The sequence below is a fragment of the Coloeus monedula genome, assembly GCF_965178545.1.
Source record: "Coloeus monedula genome assembly, chromosome: 1".
NCBI classification, from domain to species: Eukaryota; Metazoa; Chordata; class Aves; order Passeriformes; family Corvidae; genus Coloeus; species Coloeus monedula.
Genome location: NC_138781.1, coordinates 124,511,959 through 124,533,774, shown reverse-complemented (window position 1 = coordinate 124,533,774; position 21,816 = coordinate 124,511,959). Strand labels below are relative to the sequence as shown.

General features: G+C 41.8%; 2 protein-coding genes and 1 long non-coding RNA gene across 3 annotated transcripts; 2 read left to right on the top strand and 1 right to left on the bottom strand.

Moving 5' to 3' along the window:
- Positions 1–147: 147 nt before the first annotated feature.
- Positions 148–3,056, top strand: TCF24 (transcription factor 24; the record flags this gene model as incomplete). The annotated part of the gene is made up of 2 exons (XM_082302561.1): positions 148–531; positions 2,943–3,056. 2 exons carry the CDS (start codon positions 148–150, stop codon positions 3,054–3,056), a joined length of 498 nt encoding a protein of 165 aa, XP_082158687.1.
- A 2,991-nt stretch (positions 3,057–6,047) lies between these two features.
- Positions 6,048–9,397, top strand: LOC309573989. The gene is made up of 4 exons (XR_014226481.1): positions 6,048–6,168; positions 7,711–7,821; positions 8,641–8,746; positions 9,156–9,397. It is a non-coding gene; the product is annotated as an uncharacterized lncRNA (long non-coding RNA).
- Positions 9,398–10,444: 1,047 nt separating this feature from the next.
- On the bottom strand, positions 10,445–19,908 carry MCMDC2 (minichromosome maintenance domain containing 2; the record flags this gene model as incomplete). The annotated part of the gene is made up of 14 exons (XM_082302399.1): positions 10,445–10,611; positions 11,109–11,218; positions 11,748–11,890; positions 12,602–12,778; positions 13,042–13,208; positions 13,520–13,725; positions 15,407–15,638; positions 16,166–16,294; positions 17,526–17,633; positions 17,823–17,945; positions 18,938–19,133; positions 19,446–19,505; positions 19,596–19,726; positions 19,809–19,908. The coding sequence occupies 14 exons, from the start codon at positions 19,906–19,908 to the stop codon at positions 10,445–10,447; spliced, it is 2,049 nt and encodes a 682-aa protein (XP_082158525.1).
- Positions 19,909–21,816: the final 1,908 nt, after the last annotated feature.

Genomic DNA, 21,816 nt, shown 5'->3' with positions numbered 1-21,816 from the left:
CTGCATCTCGGCTTTTCCTAGCACAGGCAGTGCCTGCGTTTCTGACCATCCTTGTTTTCAGAACGTGCTGGCTCCAGGCCAGCACAGCATCTCACTTTAGAGATGCTCTTGTTGCTTGCAGGGCCCTCCCTGCCGGGGAAGTCACCGATGGAGTGTGGACACTTAGCGGAGAGCAGCGAGGAGATCTCCAGCGCGGGCGCAGAGCCCAATTCCCTGCTGCCCTCCTCTGCCGGCAGCACCTCCTGCCTGCCCTTGGCGGCCGCGCCGCGGGCTGGGGCCGCTCCGGGCCGCCCCGCCGCCGCCAACGCCGCCCGGGAGCGCAGCCGGGTGCAGACCCTGCGCCACGCCTTCCTCGAGCTGCAGAAGACTCTCCCCTCCGTGCCGCCCGACACCAAGCTCTCCAAGCTGGATGTGCTCCTCCTGGCCACCACCTACATCGCACACCTCACCCGCAGCCTGCAGGATGAGGAGGAGTCACCGGGAGAGGGCTTGGGCACCCTCCGCGGGGATGGATACCTGCACCCTGTCAAGGTAGGGGAGCTGAGGAGCAGCTACCACCTTCTGTCAGCGAGTGAGTACACTGGCCTTAGATACGCAGATGAAACGAAAGATTTCAAGTTCCTGTACCTTGCCTAGAGGTAATACTTGGAAATCCTGTCCAGACTAACCATTGTGCCTAGGTGTTAGGGGTCCGATGGAAATATCTTGGAGCATTGTTCCTCCAGCTTCAGGGACTTTGTGCCAAAATACCAAGTCTAGTGTAGGTCCAAACCTGGTGGGACCTGGTTTTTGGAAGGGAAGGTCAACACCAGAGGAGTACTTGCATCTTCTCAGTCCCTGTGTGGAAATCTTGGTGATCCCCTCAGACCTACTGGATCCTGCTGTGAGGTGACACTGTCCCACAGTGGTGACCCAGCCACGGCTGGGCCTGCTTTGGTTCTGCTGCCAAGGCAGCCCAGTGCAGACAGCAGTGTTAATTATCAGCCATGTGTTAATTACTTCCATGAAAGTGCTTTCCTGAAGCATTTCTCTAGTTGGTATATGCTCTTCTCTTTGTCAAACAAAAATCACAGCGATGCAGAGGGGATGAGAAGGGGGAACTGCTCTTGGAGAGGACTGGGCTGGAAACTGTTTCCAAATGCAGTGCTCACTGACTGATGGGGCTCAGACACCGCGGGGTATTTTGTTTGGCTCTGCTCGCAGAGAGTGAGTTAGAGCACTGGGGTGTTTTCTTTTCCTTTTTTTTTTTTATTTTAAGAGTCTGAATTCAGAATGATTTAATTAAGATTAATTTGTGAAGTAATCTCTAATTTCTAAAGAGTACCTAATTCACAGAGAGTTCCTTGTTCACGGTGTTGGTTGCAGTATTTTACAGCATGATGTGAGTGTAGGCTTCTGAGGGCATTTAAATGATTAGCAAGCTCATAAAGAAAGCAAAACCTCTATATCAATTAGAAGATGGCTATAATTTAAGTAAAAAAATTCTGTGACGTATTTAAAAATAAGTTCAAATTAGCTTCTGTTAGTTCCCTCAGTCAGAGTGAAAGGACACAGGTCTCTTACAGTACTTTTTATCAGCTGCCAACTACAACCAGCAGAAAAATACTCTCGAATAGTTATTACAGCAGTTAAATGATCCAGATGCCCATTTCCCAGGCTACTGGAATAGAGTAGCCTGGATTCACTTAAGCAATTATTTTTTATGAATGTATTTGATGAAAGTGTCACAGTCAAATCCTAATACGTGTTTCAAAAACCCCAAAACACAGTATATGAGACAACCTTTAGAAATAAAGACTTCAACTAAACTGATAGATTAAACATAGTAAATGCAAATGGTGAGGAAAGTTAAATATCCAAGTACAGTTGTGTGTACACTGAATGAAAAATATGGTTAATAATGTTAAACTCTGATGGTTTATTGGTGACAAACTCATAACATCACACTTGAAATTGAATTACTGAATGATACCACACATTCCAAGCGAGAATATGCTGCTGCTTTGGGTCTTTGAACAGCAGAGCTGAAATTTATCTGCAGTATTATTAGGTGCCCCTTACCCACAGGAAAGGTGTCAATCTGTTCCCAAGAGAATCTTTAAAAATGGCATTCTTTTGGAACAACGTGTTGGCTGCATATCAGGTGGTTTTGCATCCAATGTGTGTGAAAAGTTGTCTCAAACATCTGCCTCTCTAATACTGAACTTGGCACAGCAAATGGAGCTGGATGCCCCCTCCCAAGTTCTGGGTGCCCGGCTGTGGCCACCTGCACCACAGGGCTGCTTGCAGTGAGTAACCTGCTGGGGTTAAGAAACCTGAGCTGTCAGAATAAATATTTAACACCACAGTAACTGATGATTCCAAAAATCTGCGAGTGTAAAGATGAATTGTCTCATCTGAAACAGCTGGACCTGACAAGAACAAGAAGCTGTGAGCGCTGAAGACTGCCAAGGTGCAATTACATTAAATTCCCTCAGACTCACAGCCTTCAGCAGCAGCCCCTGTGCTGCAGGCAGGGTTGTGGGGCCCAGCGAGCAGGGATGGGTGTGCACACAGGGCTGCAATCCCTACAGGTGCAGGTGTATCCCCATAGTATCCCTGGTGCCTTGAGAAGGAATGCTTTGTTTTATTCTACTAACAGAAGATTTACGACACAAACTGAGCTAGAATGACTGGCCAGCATGGCCTGCTCCTGTCTGCTGGGGCACAGCAGGGTTGGGAGCTGTGCCTCACAATTAATTACCAAAGCAAATATCCTGCCTGAGGCTCCCTTATCAAGCTCCAAACATCTTCCAGTGAATGACAAAACAGGAACTGTTTGGTGATAGAAACAATCTCCTATTTTCTTGTTCCATGATTCTATCAAAGCTTTGCTGAGAACTGCAGTCAAGAGTGCAAAGATCCCAGGTGTCTCAGTGCTGTGCTTGTCTCCTCTCTTGCAGAAGTGGCCCATGCGTTCCAGGTTGTACATTGGAGCCACGGGACAGTTTCTGACTCACTCGGCACAAGGAGACAGCGCAAACCATGGGGAAACATCAACATCTTCACAGATCTAATCTCCCTTCTTGCTTTGAAAAAAATGGTTATTTATTACACTTTATATATATATATTTAAGTTAAAAAATAGTATCTACAGACAAACTATCATTCCTGAATGCTGTTTGTAGAGGACAAGGAATTGATTCTTAAATGTAATTAATACCTCATTAAGTTAATGTGACGCATCATTGGTTTCTATCATTGCTGGGATCTGAATGGGGGGGGAGTGGGAGGTGGTGACTGCAGCCAGCACCAACATGAGCAGCAGTGGCAAAGAGCTGACAGCAGAGTAAGTATCCTTGTCCTCTCAGGGACAAGTGCTGTGAGAAAGAGAGGAGGAGTGATGTGGTACTGGCCAAGTACAGGTCAAAACAGGCTCGGGTGAAAAGAGAAGGGCAAGGCTAAAAACAGCAACTGTAATCCCACACAGACTTTCTCCACTGCTTAAAGCCGATGGCAGAAATCCCCTGACCACAGCTGTCAGGTCAGGGCTTCACCCATTGGATAGTCCTACATGTTTGTAGCTATTGCTGGGAACATGGATGCATGTTCATGGAGTAAAAACATGCTGAGAGACCTGTCCCTCCTGCACAGAGCACTGTGCATCGGGCACTGCTTGCATCCACCCGTGGGATTGTGCTGCATGTTACAGGGCTCAGCCTGTGCTCACCCCGGCACAACCATGTGTCTGCTCACCATTCCACAGCTCACTTCATTTAAGGGGTTCACATGTTGGAGCAGATGAGCCCAAAGTGTTGGCTTGTTCGTAGCACACTTGTTCGCTTAAACACCTATATTTAGGCAAGAAAAGTTGAAACTAAATGCACAAATGTCATCTGTTGTAACTGTTCTATAAAACACTGTACTTCTCATATGGTTTGTTATTGCTGAGGTAAATGCTCTATTAAATATTATTCAGTGAATATTATATATTTCGACTTGCAAAATCTGTTATCAGTTTCTCATTGTACACGATAACATTCTACATTTATAGATGCTGTCTTCTTTCTGAAGGCTTCATGATTTAAATTTAAAAATGACGTTTAGGAAAACAAAAGTATTAGCCAGAACAACTTTCATAAAAACAGTATGGTAAAATCTGGAGCTCTCACCTGTCCCTGCAGCATTTTGAGGGGAAAAAAAGCTGTGATGCAAATTACTTAGTAATGCAATCCTAGATCATAATTCTTACCTCACTTCCAAATATGTGTGTGAACAAATATGACTGATGCTTAATAAACAAAAAAACCTCCAACCCTTGGTTTTGGTTTCCCCAGGGAGGGAAATCTGTCCTTAGTTTAACCTCAGCCAGTGTTAAGAGGAGCAATGCCTCAAATAAGCCAGCATGAAGGACAGGCTTGGTTCAGGCCTGTGGCCTCATTAATATACCTGGAAGGGACAGTATTCAAGAAAGGGGGAAAAAAAATTCCTCAGTGTTTTTAAAGGCTTATTCCTTTAAATGTCATTGGAAGATTCTGACTGCTTATCCAAGAAGCAGAGGTTCAGCTGGACATCAGGAAAAATTTCTTCAGAGAAAGGGCTGTTAAGCATTGGAATGGGCTGCCCTGGGAGGTGGTGGAATTGCAGGTGGTAGAGTCACCATTCCTGGAGCTGTTCAAGAAAAGTCAGGATGTGCCAATTAGTGCCATGGTCTAATTGACAAGGTAGTGATCAGTCAAAGGTGATCAGTAGTCTTTTCCAACCTAGTTGATTCTGTAAGCATGAAAAATGCTTTAGCAATAAGGGTTAAAAACATGGACCATTATGAACGGATGGCCCAGAGAATACATCTCAGACTCTTTATCAGTGAGCTACAAGACCTGTATCAGTTTCTCCTTGTACATGATAATATTCTGAATTTATAGATGTTGTCTCTTTTCTGAAGACTTTAAATTTTAAAATGACATTTAGGGAAAAAGAAAAAAAAATACTAGCAAGAACAACTTTTGTTTAGAAAGTATGGTGAAATCTGGAGCTCTCCACGACCCCTACAGTATTTACAATTAAATATTTACAATGTTCTGCAGGCAGCCAGAGAACTGGAGCAGCAAGCACTGTAGTCACTTACTGTAGCCACATCCCTAAGATCTTTTCAGCATTTTATGGAATTATTACAGGCCAGTAAGAACATGCAAAATTACAACAGCAGTTTTTCAGTTAAGAAGAGTTCCCCATATTTGTGAGTGGGGATTTTTTTTCCCTTGAAACAGATTATTCTGCATCAGAATTATGCCTTTCCTTTCAGAACCAAGACACCAGGTTAGGCAAAACACTCCCTTCGACCAGGGCAAGAGCTTTTATCTTCTAGAAATTTACACAGCAGGATAACAACAGATCCTCTGAACCTGTCTGCTTCAAGCCTGATGTTTGATTCCAGTGCTACAATTCCTAGGAACAGTTCATATCCTCGTATACTGAATCACAAGTGTTTGGCATTTAGCACTAGGAATATGCACGTGCTTAGGAATAAAGCTGTACAATGTTTATACATTGCTATCAAAAGGTGGCATTTTTCATGCAGGAGCCTAGAAGATCTCGGCAAACCTCGGTCACTGTCATCCCGGTTTTTCTCACGGAGAGATGGGACAGGTGAACTTGCCGCGGCCACAGCAGAGGCGCTGCCTGTGCGGACGCTGCGGCGCAGAGATCGGCTCTCGCTGCTGCTCGCGGCTGCTCTTCCCTCAGCGCTGCGGCCCCGCGCCGCTTTCCCTGGACACGCCAAACGCGCCCGGCGCCGCTTTCCCTGGACACGCCAAACGCGCCCCGCGCCGCTTTCCCTGGACACGCCAAACGCGCCCGGCGCCGCTTTCCCTGGACGCGCCAAACGCGCCCGGCGCCGCTTTCCCTGGACGCGCCAAACGCGCCCGGCGCCGCTTTCCCTGGACGCGCCAAACGCGCCCGGCGCCGCTTTCCCAGGACGCGCCAAACGCGCCCGGCGCCGCTTTCCCAGGACGCGCCAAACGCGCCCGGCGCCGCTCTCCCCGTGTCCCTGTGCGCGCGCAGCCGGAAGGCGCTGCGCCCGCCCCGCCCCGCCCGGCGCGCCGCGTATTTAGCGGGATCCCGGCCAGGATTTGCCTTTTCCAAGGGGGTCGCAACCGGAGCGACCGCGCCTGCCCGCCTCCAGTCGGGGTGCGTGTCTCGGTGGGTGCATGGATGGATGTGGCGGGACCCGGCCCGCGTTTGCGGGGGCCCCTTTTGCGGCGGATCCCGGGATGGCGAGGGGCGCCCCGGGCGGTGCGTGGGAGGGGGGAATGCCCGGGCGTGGGGCGTGCCCGTGCCGCTCCGTGGCTTGGGAGAGTTCCGCCGTGCCCGGCCTCGGGCGTGGGAGCGCCAGCAGCGGCCGCCGAGTCTGATGGGTACAAATTGAAAAAGGGGAAATTTAGGTTAGACATTGGAAAGAAATTCTTTACTGTGAGGGTGGTGCGGCCTTTGGAACAGGAAGGCTGTGGTGTGTAAAGCCAGGCTGGATAAGGCCTTGCTGGTCTAGCGGGCGGTGTCCTTGCCCGTGGCAGGAAAGGGATTGGGACTGGATGATCGCTGAGGTCCGTTCCAGACGCTTAACATTCTGTGATTCCGTGATCCCGCCGTGTGGATGGATCCGCAGCGATCCGCCTGATTCCGTCAGAGCCGCCCGACCTCCGCCGTCCTCCTTGGAGCAGGTTCTGGCTCGGCAGTCCAGGCACATGCTCGTCTAAACAGTAGAGTGATTTCTGGCCTTCTCAGAGGAATTAGAAATGCTCCCAGGCGGTTAATTTGAGAAATCCCGACGTAGCAGGTCAAAGCAATGGCTGTAATCTCAGGAATTGCAGGGATGGTTTGCTGGTGCTTTTCTAAGCAGCCAACGCCATCACGTGAAAGAGGAGTGATTGTCACGCTGTTGTAACTGTGCCTGTGTGTCCCCTGGGTGTTGGGGTGGCACAGTTCAGGCTGACACTCCAGCCACACAGGCTTCCCAGGAGAACGGGTGCCATGGGAGAGTGAGATGGACCTAATTAGTGTGTGCCACGTGGTGGTTACTTCGAGCTGTCACTTGGCTCATCAAATCATAAAACAAATGACAGATTGGACATTCAAAGACACTTGGTTTTGCTGAGAGATCGTTTTTATCAGCAAATGCCTGTCATAATTCAAAAGATAAATTACCTTCTTTTTCCTTTAGGGAATTGGGCAAGGGCTGTGAGGTGACCCAGACTATGCCCCTTTTCAGGTTATAGGCACAGATCTGAACTGGTGGGGTCTGGCAGGGACAGGGCCACAAGGGTATCAGCAGCCTCTGTGGTAATGCTCTCCTGCCAGGACTGCAGTGTGAGTGCTGACCTCAGTTCAACTGGTGCTAAAACATCAGTGAGTTCCCCAGAGTGTCGCACGTGAACTGGGGTTAAAGGCTGTACCCTGCCAGGGTGCTCCTCTGCCCAGCCTGGCTGGTCATTAGGAGCACTGTACTCATCCTGCAATCAGTCATTTCTCACACTGGAGCTTGCTTTAGGAAAATGGTCGTGCCTCTACTTAACCTTGATCTCGGCTGATGCTCTGTCCCAGGTAATTACAAAGAGAGCATGAGGCTGGTGTTTCTTGGACTGGCTTACTGTCCCCAAAGAAGTGTTAATGCTTTTTGCTACTGGCTCAGCAGTAGAGCTCTCTGAATCAAACATCTTCTTTTCATTGTTTTAGGCAGAAAGTGAAGCTCAAGATGCGTTTGTTACTGGCTTTGGGAATCCTCAGTCTGGACTCTGCCATGCTTTGCAAGTGGAAAGATGCCACGTGAATTCTGGAGCTACGGAAGTAAATATTTCTTACTGTACTTTAAGATGTTGAGGGAAACCCCATGAAATCCAGATCAAGAGTTCTGAAGCTGTTTAATGGCTTGAAAATTCCCTTACAGATGAAAAAAGGAGGAATATGATTGTATTTGGGGTCAAGAGATTGAAATTCTAACAAAAGGTATTATGGCAGCTATAAAATCTCCCAAGATTTGCTCCCCAGAACAAAGCAGGTGCAATCCAAGAATCCCAAAGGAGTCAGAAGGGAGAGGTTTGTACCAGAGAACCTAGTTTTTAACTGGGGAAACATGACTTCTGATTTGAAGAATTCATGGATGTTAGTTGAAAGGAAGAGAATTAAGTGAAGAACAGTATGTTCAGATCACAAATCATGCTGGCACCTAACCTGTGTCAGTCTTGCAATATATTCCAAAGGGAGAGGTGACTGTGGTAGTGAGCTTGACCTCTAGAAAGATACTTGGGATCTGGGGTTTGAATGTAAGAGAGGGACCTGCATTTTTGTGCCCAAACAGAGCTGTTTTTCTCTGATTCTTGGCTATACTCAATCTGTTTTGTGCTTACAGTTAAAACCAAGGCTCTGGTTCAGCTTATGGAAGTACAGCTCTTGAGACAAGCCTAACCAATTCCCTTGTATTTAGTACTTGGAAAAAGCTGTCTTACATAGGCAGGAAACTGCTGGCATGGTGATGATGACCCTTTGCCGTTTACCCAACTGAATGTTGTGATGAGCAGTGTTGTATATCTGATGTGCCAGCTAATCAGTAGGGGTTTCCCGTTTGATTTGCTCCTGTCATTTCTGATTTTATTTATTCCTTTCAAGGTTCTGTGACATCAGATGACCACCTCCACCATCTTCCAGCCTTGTGCGTGCACATAGAGCCAGCAGGAGAGTCCACCCACTTCTAGAAGTGCAGGTGTTTAAGGGGGTCAGTTGCTTTTTTACTGTCACAGTACTGAGGCTCCTGCAGGCTGTACTGCTATCCAGGGAGAGCCTGTACTGGCCATGCTGACCACTGTCCTGTCCTTATGGGACTGATACAAGTCTTCCAGTTTTCAAGAGATCATGGAAGAAACTGGGGAGAGGCAAGGATAAGTGCTCTTTTTGCAGAAAATCCCTTAATGTTGCTTCTCAAAAATAGAGATTTATAAAGGAATTCTGTTTCAGTCTACTCTTAAAGAGTAATTTTGCTGGCACAATGATGAGACTTTTGCCGTTTACCCATCTGAATGTTTTTGATGTGTATCTCGAGATCTGAAATGCCAGTGAGGGTAATACCTTTGTATAAGATTGATTAAGGATACAGGAAACTAACTTATTATTGTTATTGTTCTTAGCTTGAAAACAGCAGCCTGGAATACGGAGTTCTAATGCACTTGGAAATGCTTACATTGCCCTTCCTGCTCTTCAGAAATACTGCTTGGTTCCACAGTACGCCAGGGGAGTAGCTGTTCACTGAAAATGAATAATCCTGGAATGAAGTTCAGGGTAGACTATCACTCTAGAAAGAGAAAGAGGCCTTATGGGCATTCTTAGAACTTAGTATGAATATTTGAGTGTATCAAATAAATGGATCAAAAGTGAATAAAGCAAAGATTAAAATGTGGGAAAACTTGTGTTGTCTAAATGAGTGTTTACAGTGTTAGTAGAGGGTATGAATAAAATCTTGGCTTTCTGTTTTCAGTGACTTATTTTTTTGTTGAGGCTATGGGAGCAGTAGCACTGTGATCCTGCTGGATGATGTCCTGGGTAGGAGGAACACAAGCCTTAAGTATTCAGCTTGTCCAGATTTGACAGGAAGTCTACAGTTTTACTGCTGCTTTTCTATTTAATGTGTATCTCTTGGATGTGAGACTTGCTGAGGATTGTCTAGTGCTATATCCTTACTAGGAAGATGAAATACAGGAAAGCCCATAGCTGGGGAAGCATGCTGTGCTTCAAACACCTCATGGCCTACCACTTACAGTGAGGTAGAGTTGAATTCATTGAGCTACCTGCCTACCAGGTTGTCTAATACTATTTTTTCACTTACCTGTAGCACTCTGCTATTCCTTGCAGTCTATACAAAATAATGTGGAAACACTGGGGTTTTGGGTACTTTTTGAGGCTGGGGGGAAGAAGGCTTTGGGGGGGGGAGGGCTAGGGGCTTTGTTTTGTGGTTTGTTTTGCAGGCTTTTTTGTTTTATTTGGGTTTTGGTGGCAGGAGCATGTGGCATCGTTGTAGAATCTCGTGTTGCTGTAGTGTAAAAAAGGACGCAGAACATGAAGCAGTATGATAATACTTTTATACATTTCAAAATCTATACACCATGAAGAATTAAAGACTGTTAACTTAAACTAGGAAAAGAAGGGTTTTGATGTTCTTAAAGCTCCTTAACCCTTTGGGTGATATATTTGAAAAGAAGCAACAAGAAAAACTGCAGAATTCAGGTAGCTGAAATGAAACATTAGATTCTGAACTGGTGGTTTAATTTTCAGTTGTAGTCTTAATAAAAATCCTGAATCCTAAATTACTCCTTACTTAGCTGTGAATGGAGAGTGGTAGCCAGGAAGAGAAGTAATTTTGTATTTCTAACTGTAGTCTCTCAAAAAGCCAAAGCCTCAGGCTTTACTTAGAGTGGGAATTTTACTCTTCATTAGTGTTAATGTGAATTCCTGGGCTATAGGCAGCAATAAACTTCAGCACTTGATGGTGACACTGCATGAGGTAAATATCTCTCTGTTGCAGGGAGTTTTCATCAGTAATGTCAAATGGAAATACAGGATTTGGTGCTACACATAATACAGATGTGCCTAGGCAAAGAAGAAATTAAACCTTAAGCTGAAAGGCTTGATATTTGCCAGTACTTTGAGGGGAAAAAAGCTGTGATGCAAATTACTTAGTAATGCAATCCTAGATCATAATTCTTACCTCACTTCCAAACATGTGTGTGAACAAATATGACTGATGCTTAATAAACAAAAAAACCTCCAACCCTTGGTTTTGGTTTCCCCAGGGAGGGAAATCTGTCCTTAGTTTAACCTCAGCCAGTGTTAAGAGGAGCAATGCCTCAAATAAGCCAGCATGAAGGACAGGCTTGGTTCAGGCCTGTGGCCTCATTACATACAGCAATGAGACTCAGCAGAGAAATCAAACTGACAGACTTCTTCAATACCAGTCTTCAGCAATGGAAGTTCTGGATTTTGATCTGAAATTCACTTACTGCAATCAATGGATATAGAATTTTTTCAGACTGACAAAATGTGCTGGTGATGCACCCAAGACTAAGGAACTGTTGTGCATTATTTACCGTGTTTTAGGGTCAGCGATGACTCAAGTAACAAGATGGCAATCACTGCATCTTCCTCAAGTACTGTCTGTCTTAAACTGAGCTTGGCATGAGCCTTAGACAGTGAGATCCTAAGAGATCAATATAAGCATGTCAGAAATAAAAAATACTGCAGGCATGAATGCAATGTGTATCGCCCTGTGTCAAGCACTCGCGTAATTAAAAGTTAATGCTGGGTTGGTTTTTTTCATACTTTAGCTGTGCAGTTACACTTATCACTGACAAAATACATATGCATTGACTTTTTGTGCTAAAAAGTGGAACTTGGCATATTATCCATTAATACTTTTTTGCTCCCATGATAAAGCAGTGCCTATTTAAGTCCCATTTTGTTTTTCTAGATAGCTTTAATAATGATACGTGTTTTGTAAATAGCTGTTGGGGGGTTTTTTTTGCCTGGCAAAGTTGTTTGAACTTGGGTTTCTTTTAGCAGTATCTATATATATATAACAATTCAATATATAAAATAAATGGCATTCATAAATGATAAATAAGATTATTTATGCTTGATCAAAAAATTAGTCTTATCTAGATTTTTATTAAACAAGCTCCTGAGCAGATGAGCACAATTTCTCTTTGAAAATGAAAAGTGGGACATACAGAATTTTTAGTGCAGAGGCTGATAACGTTGATCCATGAATGGAATCTCTTCTCACCCTGCGACTTGCAAGATAATAGCCCTGAATGAGACTTTCTGCTTCTGAACTCAGTTCAACATGAAGATTCCTAGCAAACAAAATAAACTAGAGAGAGAGCATACATTTTAAATATTTAACTGGAAAATAAAGAACTGACCTTTTTTCACACCTTTTAATATACCAGTGACATAGTAATACAGGCTGGACAATATATTCTACCAATAGTTTTAATAGTAAAGACAGTTGTCACCATTTGGCTATGCTGAATAAGGAAAATATGAAGGATAACAATAAGGACAGATCTTGGATAGTAAATAGAATTATAGTATGGTTTGGGTTGGAAGCGACCTTAAAGATGACCCAGTTCCAACTCCCCTGCCGTGGGCAGGGACACTTTCCACTAGACCAGGTTGCTCAGAGCCTTATCCAATCTGGCCTTGAACACTTCTGGGGGGAATCATCTGTTAGTTATGCTACAGCTATTGACAATTTAATTAGAATGGAATATTAATTTCTGCTACTGCTTGTAAACCTTTTGGCCAAAAGTAGATATTGGAGATCTGTTCACATATGAATGTTAACTTAGTCTGTTTTCCAGAAACACGCTCAAACTGTATTTATTATACTGACCCTTTTCAAGAACTGAAGCTGCTTTTGTCAATGATCCTCTTAGTGCTAGTGGAAATATGGTGGGGGAAGGGCAAAAAGTGAGTATTAAAACTAAGCAGACTGTGCAGAGAGAACTTTCTGATGCCAAACCTAGTATGATATTCACAAATATAATGCATTTCTAAATTATTGTGTATAATCTGTTACCTCCTCGTAATCTTGTGTTCTGAACTGCTGTGAGACTTTGTACAGCATGGCTTCAGGATTAATGGCTCTTCTCAAGACATGATGTACAACAGAAGAAGACAGGTGACAGGAAGGAAACTCATTGTAGATCAAGAGCCCAAAACCATCTACAAGGTTAACTGGAATCAAACTCACATCCTAAGGAAAAGACCCATAGAAAGAAAACATCTATTTTGGGCTTTTGACTTGTAGAAGCATCATATTGTTTTCCATCTGAAATATCCTATATCCACTTATACTGCAAGATTATCTAATGAATTACCTGTAATACTTAGTAAAATTTTGTTTCAATACTTTTTTGGGAAAGCTATCTCATTTTAGAAGATACTTGATTTAAATTTACTTAAGTTGTGACTTTCTGGGAAATACTAACAAGTTCAATTGTTAGGCATGTGCTTTACCATCTGTCCAATTAGAAAGTTCTCCTTTTGTATATGTTTCTTTGAGGAAGAGTCCACATCTACATGGGACCAAAAGTTGGTCTGAACTGAAACAGTAACTTGTTGGTCAGCCTCTTCTCCATACTTCTTCCCAGGAATAAATACTGTTGTTGTTCTGCTCTCTAGCACTAGGATAAGACAAAATTCATCAGTTACGTTACCAATTCAGCTTAGCTATAAATTCTAGTCCCACACATATCTGAAATCAGTCACAATTGTGATTTTGCTGAATTGTTATGATTAATGGATGTCTGTAGTGTAGCAGATTTACGTTTACAGGACCTTGGCTTTTTTGTCCTTGTGTCTTACACAGACCCATTAAAAACAATGCACAGATTTTTGCAGCATTTGAGGGCCATAAGCTGGGGAACAAACCTAGCCTTGAATTTGCACATTTGTTTAGTTCTGTCCCCTCATTTGTTAGGAGGTGGGAGATTACCAGACTGCAGAAGTTCAAGTTTATCCTTTTTATATGAACTTAAGTCTCCTATGTAACAGATGCCACCCTTGGCCAGCACAGCACTGCAGGCTTGAATACTGGCACTTCCAGTTCCATGTTTATCTTTGGACACAGAAGGAAAAATTTCACTAGAAGGTGGGTGTCGTATGCCACGAGGCAGAAGACATAAGCTGTAATTCAGAAGCCTGGAGGATTAAATAATTCTGTCAGTCATAAATTGTTAAATTATTCACTTTTAAAAAAACTTAATAAGTATTAAGATTTACTTAGAAACAACAACAAAAAACCCTTAATGTGAAATCAGCATCAAAACTAAATGTTTGAGTACAAAAGTAGAGGTTCAAGCCTGCTTTCCAACAGCTGTCATTGAGACTGTATTTTTTACGGATTAAACATGAGGCAAATCGTGGTGTGCAGAAGTAATTCCTAGGAAATCAGAGTCGTCTCATAATTTAACCCCACATTGTTAACTCCTCTTTCTATGCTAGAGAAACTTTTCCAGTGATGTAAAAGTTTAGAGGATTAGTAATTCTGGCCATCTAGGAAAAATGAAAAGGCTGGAACTTGTAAACTCTGCCTTCCTGAGTTACACAGTACCCTCCAATTCTTTTGGAGAAAGAAGGCATAGAATATCTTTTTCATCCCCTGTACTGTGTTCTTTGGCACAGAGAGGTTGCAAATTATCTGTCTGGTTCCACAATCAAAGGCTCGTAATGATTTTAAGATGTCAGAGAATGGTTTGTCCTAGTATTGCGACCTGGGAGAAAATTATTAAATGAAATCAGTAAGAATTAGTAAATAGGGTATTGCACCAATGGAAATATGTAGGAAAAGCCTACTTTGACAGGCTGCTGACAGTAAATACTGTGCACATGCAAGACAGTACCAATTACAATACTGATCATGATTTACAGTGTGCAACTGTTTTAATATTAACCAGATGGTTTGATTCTTAAAACACCGAACTCCTGTTTCTTTTAAGAAATCTTAATCTTAACCTGGGAAAAAAGAAATCTTGTAGATCACAATTTTTAAAATTTGAACAAATTTCTGCAGCTAAATTTTGAAATGGTCAAAGTTTTGGGTTCTTTTTTTCACAACAAAAGGTATTAGTGAGTGGGTTGAAGAACTCCAAATGAAAATAAAATTCATGCCCCTTTCAGAGAACTTTTTTAAGTTATGGAAGGAGAAAGTAGTTTGGTTTAAATTAATGTAACTGTAAAGCTGAGCATATTGTACTTTTCTGCAGTGTATGTAAAATTGTGTTAACAGTCTATAGTTGCATGAATAGCTAAATACATAAATGCATAGTGAAAAATGTTTAAAGGCAACAACAACCAGATTTATAATCTATGTGTAAAGATGTATGTGAATTTTCATACCTTATTCGTATGGTTTTTATGAAAAAGAGTGATAAAAATGTAAGTATCTATTTATACACTGCTTATTTATTAAAAAGGCTGATAGCTGGGAATCAGTGATGAGAAGGCTTACATTGAAACAAGGTTTGAAAAGTTGAGCCCTTTTTTTTTGGCATTACCAGCTTCTGGGACAGTCTTCAGTTTTGATTTCAGAAGAATGTTTTGTCTGAGCTCTGCAAAACAGTGCTAGTGTTAAATTCTTACTGTAATCTTATGAGAGTTTTAGGAGGTTTTATAATTAATGAAGTTCTGATCTAGATTTATCACTTGAAAAAAGCCAAAAAATGTCCTAGGGATAAAAACTGAGTGTTTAACTAAGTTGGAGCCTTGTATATTCTTTTAAAACAAAGTCTCTAGCTTTCCATGTAAGACCGATCCTATTAGCTTTAAAAATACTAATTTTTAAATTCTAATTTATGTGAAAAAAAATAAAGAATCTCTTTACCTGTCGATTATTAGCGTGTCGCTTGTTACAACCAAGAGATCCAGATAATCTGCATTTTCTTTTTCACATGTCTGTACTAGACTCAGCAATATTGCAAGTTTAAGAGTATTGTAAGTGCCTGGTGGAACAACCTGAGAAGCAAAGACGTTGGCCAGGACAGCAGTAAACCTCCAGCATGAACTTGAAGTCAGTGAGAGCAGATACTTAAAATTGTCACTGACAAAAGAAGGACCTAATGGAAACAAAGTACAGGTGAACAAACACATAAAAGAGATCTATGCAGGTATGTTAGAACAAATCACCATTGGAGTCTTGATACAAAACTTACCAAGAACAAACATATCTCTGTATTAAGCACAAATTCAGAATGTAAGCATCTGACACAGTTAATTTTACTGCTAAAAAGTTAGCAGACACAATCTGCTAGAACTGATGGAATAAGAAAGGAAAAACAAACTGAAATATCAGGTGCATTTTATATGATTTCAAAGTACTTTCCAATGGATAGGTGAAGATGGAAAGAGAAGTTGAAGAACTACAATAAATAATTAGGCAGTTTCCCAATGCATGGAAAGTGGGCAAAAGCAGACATCCTCAAATAACAGCAAGTACACATTTCAGACTGGAAGAGGAACGTCCCTGAATGGTTTTGTAATCTGGACCTCTAGATAATAAAAAACTATACCAATTCTCAAGATTTTTTTTTGTAGGAGGTTTTCCAACTTTTTTTTAAGCCAGTGTTTAATGGAACTTTCTTACCATTTGGTTTATAGAGCTGTACACTATTGACTTCTACACATGCCGTAGCTTGTAGACCATTTTGCACACAAGCTGGAATTCCTATAATCCTGTAGTGGTTTCCTATTGTCATTTTATTGGCCAGTTCATCTGGAAATAATAAAAAAATAAGTGTGGGGGGCAAAGCTACAGATATGTTAGGGCATAAAAGCAGTTTTAAAGACATGGTCAGAAAACACCACATTCTGAACGTTTGATTTGATGATTTAACATTGGCAGAAAACAGCTGAATGCCAGATCGATAATGGACTAGAATAAAATGAAACATACAATTTTAATTATTTAGTGCAAAAGGTAAGGAAGGCACACCAGGTGAGGGAAAATAGACTTAATGATAAAGAAAATGGACAATGCATTTAGTCCTCCATTGAAAAGAAAATGGACAGTTTTTTACAACTACATTTCCTACTCTGAAACTTGTGGCACCACCATCATCAGTCATTGTCCTATAAAAGGTCAGAGAAAAAACCCAACACAATAAAGAGGAGTTACAAACTACAGATTTCAAAAAGACACACAAACAGCTTTGTGAATCTTTATATTTCTGTGCAGCTTAGAAAACAAAATCCCATTTATTTTTTGAAAATGAGAATTAGATCCAACCAGATATCAATCTCAGCCTGAGAAACACTGTAACCACACTGATCACTGGAGCCAGTGGAAATTTAATGCATACAACTCACAGTATCTTGACCATAGATTTTTCTATGAAAATTTTTAATATAATTTTAGCACTCCTAGTTCTTTCTATTTAGTTTTCAAGAAATGAATCATATAATTCCCTAGACTTTTGGAATGGCAGAGGGTTTTTTTGTTGTTTGTCTCTTTGTTTGGGGTTTCTTTAAGAATTAATGGAAATATGTTGCTGAGTTGTGTTTTCAGTTGGATATTAACATTAGAAATCATTTAATGTTTGCAGTGGAAGGCAGTGGTAGTAGAAGCCAAAAATCCTGATGGAATGTGGAAAAAAGATTGAGGAAGGGTGTTAAAAATGCATGAAATTAGTACAGAACAGCATGGCCAAAGGAAGTAGAAAGGAGATAAAAACAAGCAACAGTTAGAATAAGACACTGCTAAGCTGGCCAGGGATTTTAATTCAATGGGGGTGTAAAAGTGACACAAGAATTTTGTGATGTACGCTCTGTGCACACTGCTTTGTTACCTAGCTACTTTTTATAAAATTACGGAGGGGTGTACAGAAAGAACTGCAATATAAATTATGACTTTCACCATTTTAACCCAAAAAATGGAGCTACAATTGCAAGGGATTCTTTGGATCAATTCTAAAACATTTTTGACAAAACTCCAAAGTTCATCTTACCTCTCAAGAACACTGTAAATGCCTGAATCCTAAAATGTGATTTATCATTGGAATATCCTTTCAAAGCATTCAGCATTTTAGCATCAATCATTTCAACTATTTGTTTATCTTTCAAAACAAAGGCAAAGAAAGGTTAGTTCTCTTGAAAACATATTTTTTTAAATGACTGGTGTATTTTAAGTGGGCTTTTGTGGAAAAAGCCATGGGCTTTTCCATTTCTGGAAATATTTTGTTTACTTATTGTGTAACAGAAGTAGGAAACTACAAGATCTAAAAGTCAGATTACATAGATCCTACCACCAAGTACTCTAAATTTCATGTCTTCCTGCAGTGGTGAAGAACACAAGCTACACACAAAATCAGTCCTCACTGTAGCAGACTCTGTAGCTCCAGGACAATGCACCCTGATGCACCTAAATCCTAAAAAAAAAAGTAATAAGTTACCAACCATTTAAAAACTAATGCTATGCCCTCCTTTTATTTTCCCATGAAGAACAGAAGCAATTAAAATACTGGACAGTGAAATTCCAAATTTATTACGTGTCTCTTCAGATGAGCCTCCCATACATATTCCACTAAAATTATCCATATAATTTATTGGGGTTGGCCACGAGATGGCAGAGTTTCCTACTGCACATTCCCAAGCTGAATAGCTTGGCCCGGCTTTCTTGAGGAGTGAGCCACTGCGGCTTCTGCCTGGCGTAGGAATGACATGGGACATGGATAGTCACTAACAGAGGTGCGTGTCCTCATAAAGATGTCAGTATGACTTAATCTGCAGTCTCCAAACTTTGGGATTTTGCATCTCTTTTATAACAGTATGGTCTCTCTTACAGAAGAGGCAAAAAACCAGCCTTAAAAGTATTTAGGGCCTCACCCTGCAATGGTACAAGCAATTCAGTAACATTACTCAAAGTAGTACTTCCACAGAAGTCAGCTGCTCATTAAAGCAAACTTGTTTTATGCTAGAAGCTTTTGCCAGCCACTTAAGCATACTGTGCTGTGGTGTTTTTATACAGACAGAAACAGTTTCCAAGGAAAAAGGTATCTTACTAATTTGTTTATTTACTTTTGAGATATTTTATTGTTATTCAAGACATTTAAGTATTAAGTTATTTAAGATATTAAATACATTCAAGTTATACTGGTGACTTATGTTTTCTCCTATAAACTATCTCCAGCATTAGGAAAAGGGATTGCTGGCACAGATATTCTTCTAAAACATTTAATAATGCTGAGTAAGTCCGCTCCTTTCAATTAATAAAAATCCTGCTATGCTCATTACAAAAATGCATGCATAATAAAACTATATAGGAAAATACCTTTGTTATGCTAGGTCTTTAATATCTTATTATCAAATTTATTTAAAAGCTTTTTAAATAGTACTGATTAATTTGGGCTTTTTTTACTACCTTCAGAGAAAGGACAGGTTTCCTCAGTACAAAGAAATCTTGCTCCTTGTGTGTATTTTGTTACAGTTCCCATTGCAATCACTATCCCATCAGACATATAAAATCTTTGAGATGTGTAATTAAAGGGATATGCAGAAAGGCTCAGAACATAACTTGGTAAAGGTGGCAAATGTGTTGGTTTCAGCAATATACTGATCTAGCAAGAGACACAATTGCATTAGTATCATAAAAACATATTTTTATTTAAAACTGCTTTACTTTTCATGGACAAACACACAATGTGATGCGTAACTGCTAAAAAAATTCAGAAACACATGAAGAGTAACTACGTTTCATATTAATTAATCTCACAATTGCAATATGTTTGGGTGAGACTTCCAGCTAATTTTAATTATAAATAGTACTGCAACCAAAGGGAAAATGAAAACTTAATACAAAAATAGTTGCTAATATTTCACTATACTTAGAAGATTCAAGATCTAAATGGAGAAAACCAATGCAGACTCACCTGGGCTTCTGTCTGCAATTGTTCAATTAATGATAATGTCTTAATAGCTACGAAACATACCTGTGATGGAAAAATAACTTCATTTTAGAAAGGAAAATCTTGTTGAATTTAGATGGTGCACTTTTGTGTACTCATCTGTTATACACTTACTGACTGAAAAATCTGTGCAGCTTGTAGGGGATTATGAAGAATATAGTTTCCAAGAGTTGCATCCAATTCAGCAATGTCAGAAGGATTAATTGAAATAATGAAACGATAAACAGCATAACTTTGTTTTGAGTCTGTAGGAGCAAAAAGTATCTTAAAATAACAGATTTGTGTAACATTATGTATTAATTTAACAGACTATGTGTTGAGTAATACCATTATATTTTTTGCAATCATGCACAAATTTCTGAAGGCCACCACTTCTGTCAAGGTAGACAAGGACAACTTCCCTCATTTTCTGCATTTCAGGCTCCATCTTTCAAGATCTTTGCACTCTTTATCCAACTGTGGGAATAAACTGTGAAGAAATTATGGTAGCACTGGCCATGCTATAATAGTAATAATAAGGGTACATATTAACAAAGCCACACAAAATTAAAATAGTCTCTTTTTCAAACTAGGAAATTCTTGAAGGATTTTTAACATTCAGTTCAAAGTTCTTTCCAACGACTGAAGCATATCCTATTTCTAGAGTAAATTTCTGAAGAATGCTCTAGTGTTTTCATTTCCTTAGTGAGTTATTTCACTCTAATTCCCTAACTCATGAAATTAAAGTTTCCATTTAATTTAACCTCTCCTGTAGATTTTATAATCAGTCTATCAAAAGTAAGACTTAAAATTTTAACTCCCTTATTTGAGAAGTCTATCAGAGCTGTTAAAAGTGTGAAACTGGGAAACATCTCCTTTCTTAAAATCTGACTTTCCTACTCTGCTGTGATCTCCTGTGGCACCCACTTAAGGTGCTGATCTTGCATTTATTTCCATGCAGGTACACAGAAGTTCAATTCTGATTCCCACTGACAAAGCTTTTACAACTACAATTTTGGTTTGCAGGCTGACCATGTTCTTTGGTGTGGTTTTCACTGTGTATTACCCACATCTCTTTATATTTCTTTTTGTAAGAGTAGAGTCTTGTACCATAAAGCACTACTTTGCAGAATTTAGAAGGAGCACTACTAAGGCCAAAATATGGTATTTTGTATATATGCATCTGTTTTAATATCTTTCATATTTTCTTCTGCAAAATGTCCTTAGTCCTCTTTGTAGATGACCAATATGAAACAACACTTGAATCTTCAAAAATAAGACAGCTACCTGGTAAAGGATAGGACATGGAATTACTGAGCTGATGGGGAACCAAAGTTCACAGCATATGAAAGATTCCCTGCAGTAGTTCACAGAAATGACTGTGGGATGACAAACAGATCGACATCCGAGAGGAGTAACTGGATTCCAGCGCAACTTCAGTGTGACAGCAGCATAAACCCTGTGGCCTGAGAATTGTACCCTGTGGGCTGGGCTGTGTTTAGTGACTGAAGTAACAAATTAAATGCACAAGTTAAAAGACAATTTATAACAGGGATTTTTCCTCCCCCCCCCCCCCCACCCACCCCCCGTGTCTTCGGGATTACTCCTGCACACTTACTACTCCATCCCCTGAAATCTTCAGCAAGAAGGGCTTAAATGTACACACACAGATCCACTGTACCTCCCTGGATCCTCTGTTACCCGGGCTGGACACACAGGACACCACATATGACTAGGAAGGATTGAGCTATGGCCCAGCTCATTGTGCACTGAGCAGCCATCGCCTAAGCTTCAGAAAATAAAGCCTGACCACGGTGATGGTGTTCATCAGTGTCCCCACAGCCAGCTATCCCCACTCCAGGCGTTGGATCCGGCACGGACACCAAGCATCCCCCGCCTGGCTTCAGGCTCCTGCCATCCGCACCCACCCCTTCCTCACAGACCTCTCCACCGAAGTTATTCACCAGGCTTCCTGTGCCCCCTCCTTCCCCGGCCCTGCTGGGGCGGCAGCAGCGGGCACCGAGGGGGCCGGGCTGCCCTCACCGCTGCGGGGCCGCGATGCCGCTGCCTGTGCCCGCGGGACGGGGCTCCCGGCGCCGCCCCCTCAGCCCCTCAGCGGGCGGCGCGGGGGAGCGGCGCCACGGCCCGCAAGGCTCGGCCGCGCTGGGCAGCGCCCGTGGTCAGTGCAAATCCTCAGGGAAGGCAATTCCCAGCCCACCCCACACCCACGGCTGCCGCAGCCCCGCGGCCACCACCGGGACTGGCGACTCGGCCCCAAGAAGCTGCCTTCACCCACGGGCAGCACACTGGGCACGGGACATGGCTCTGACAGCGTACAAAGTACTGAAACAACCTA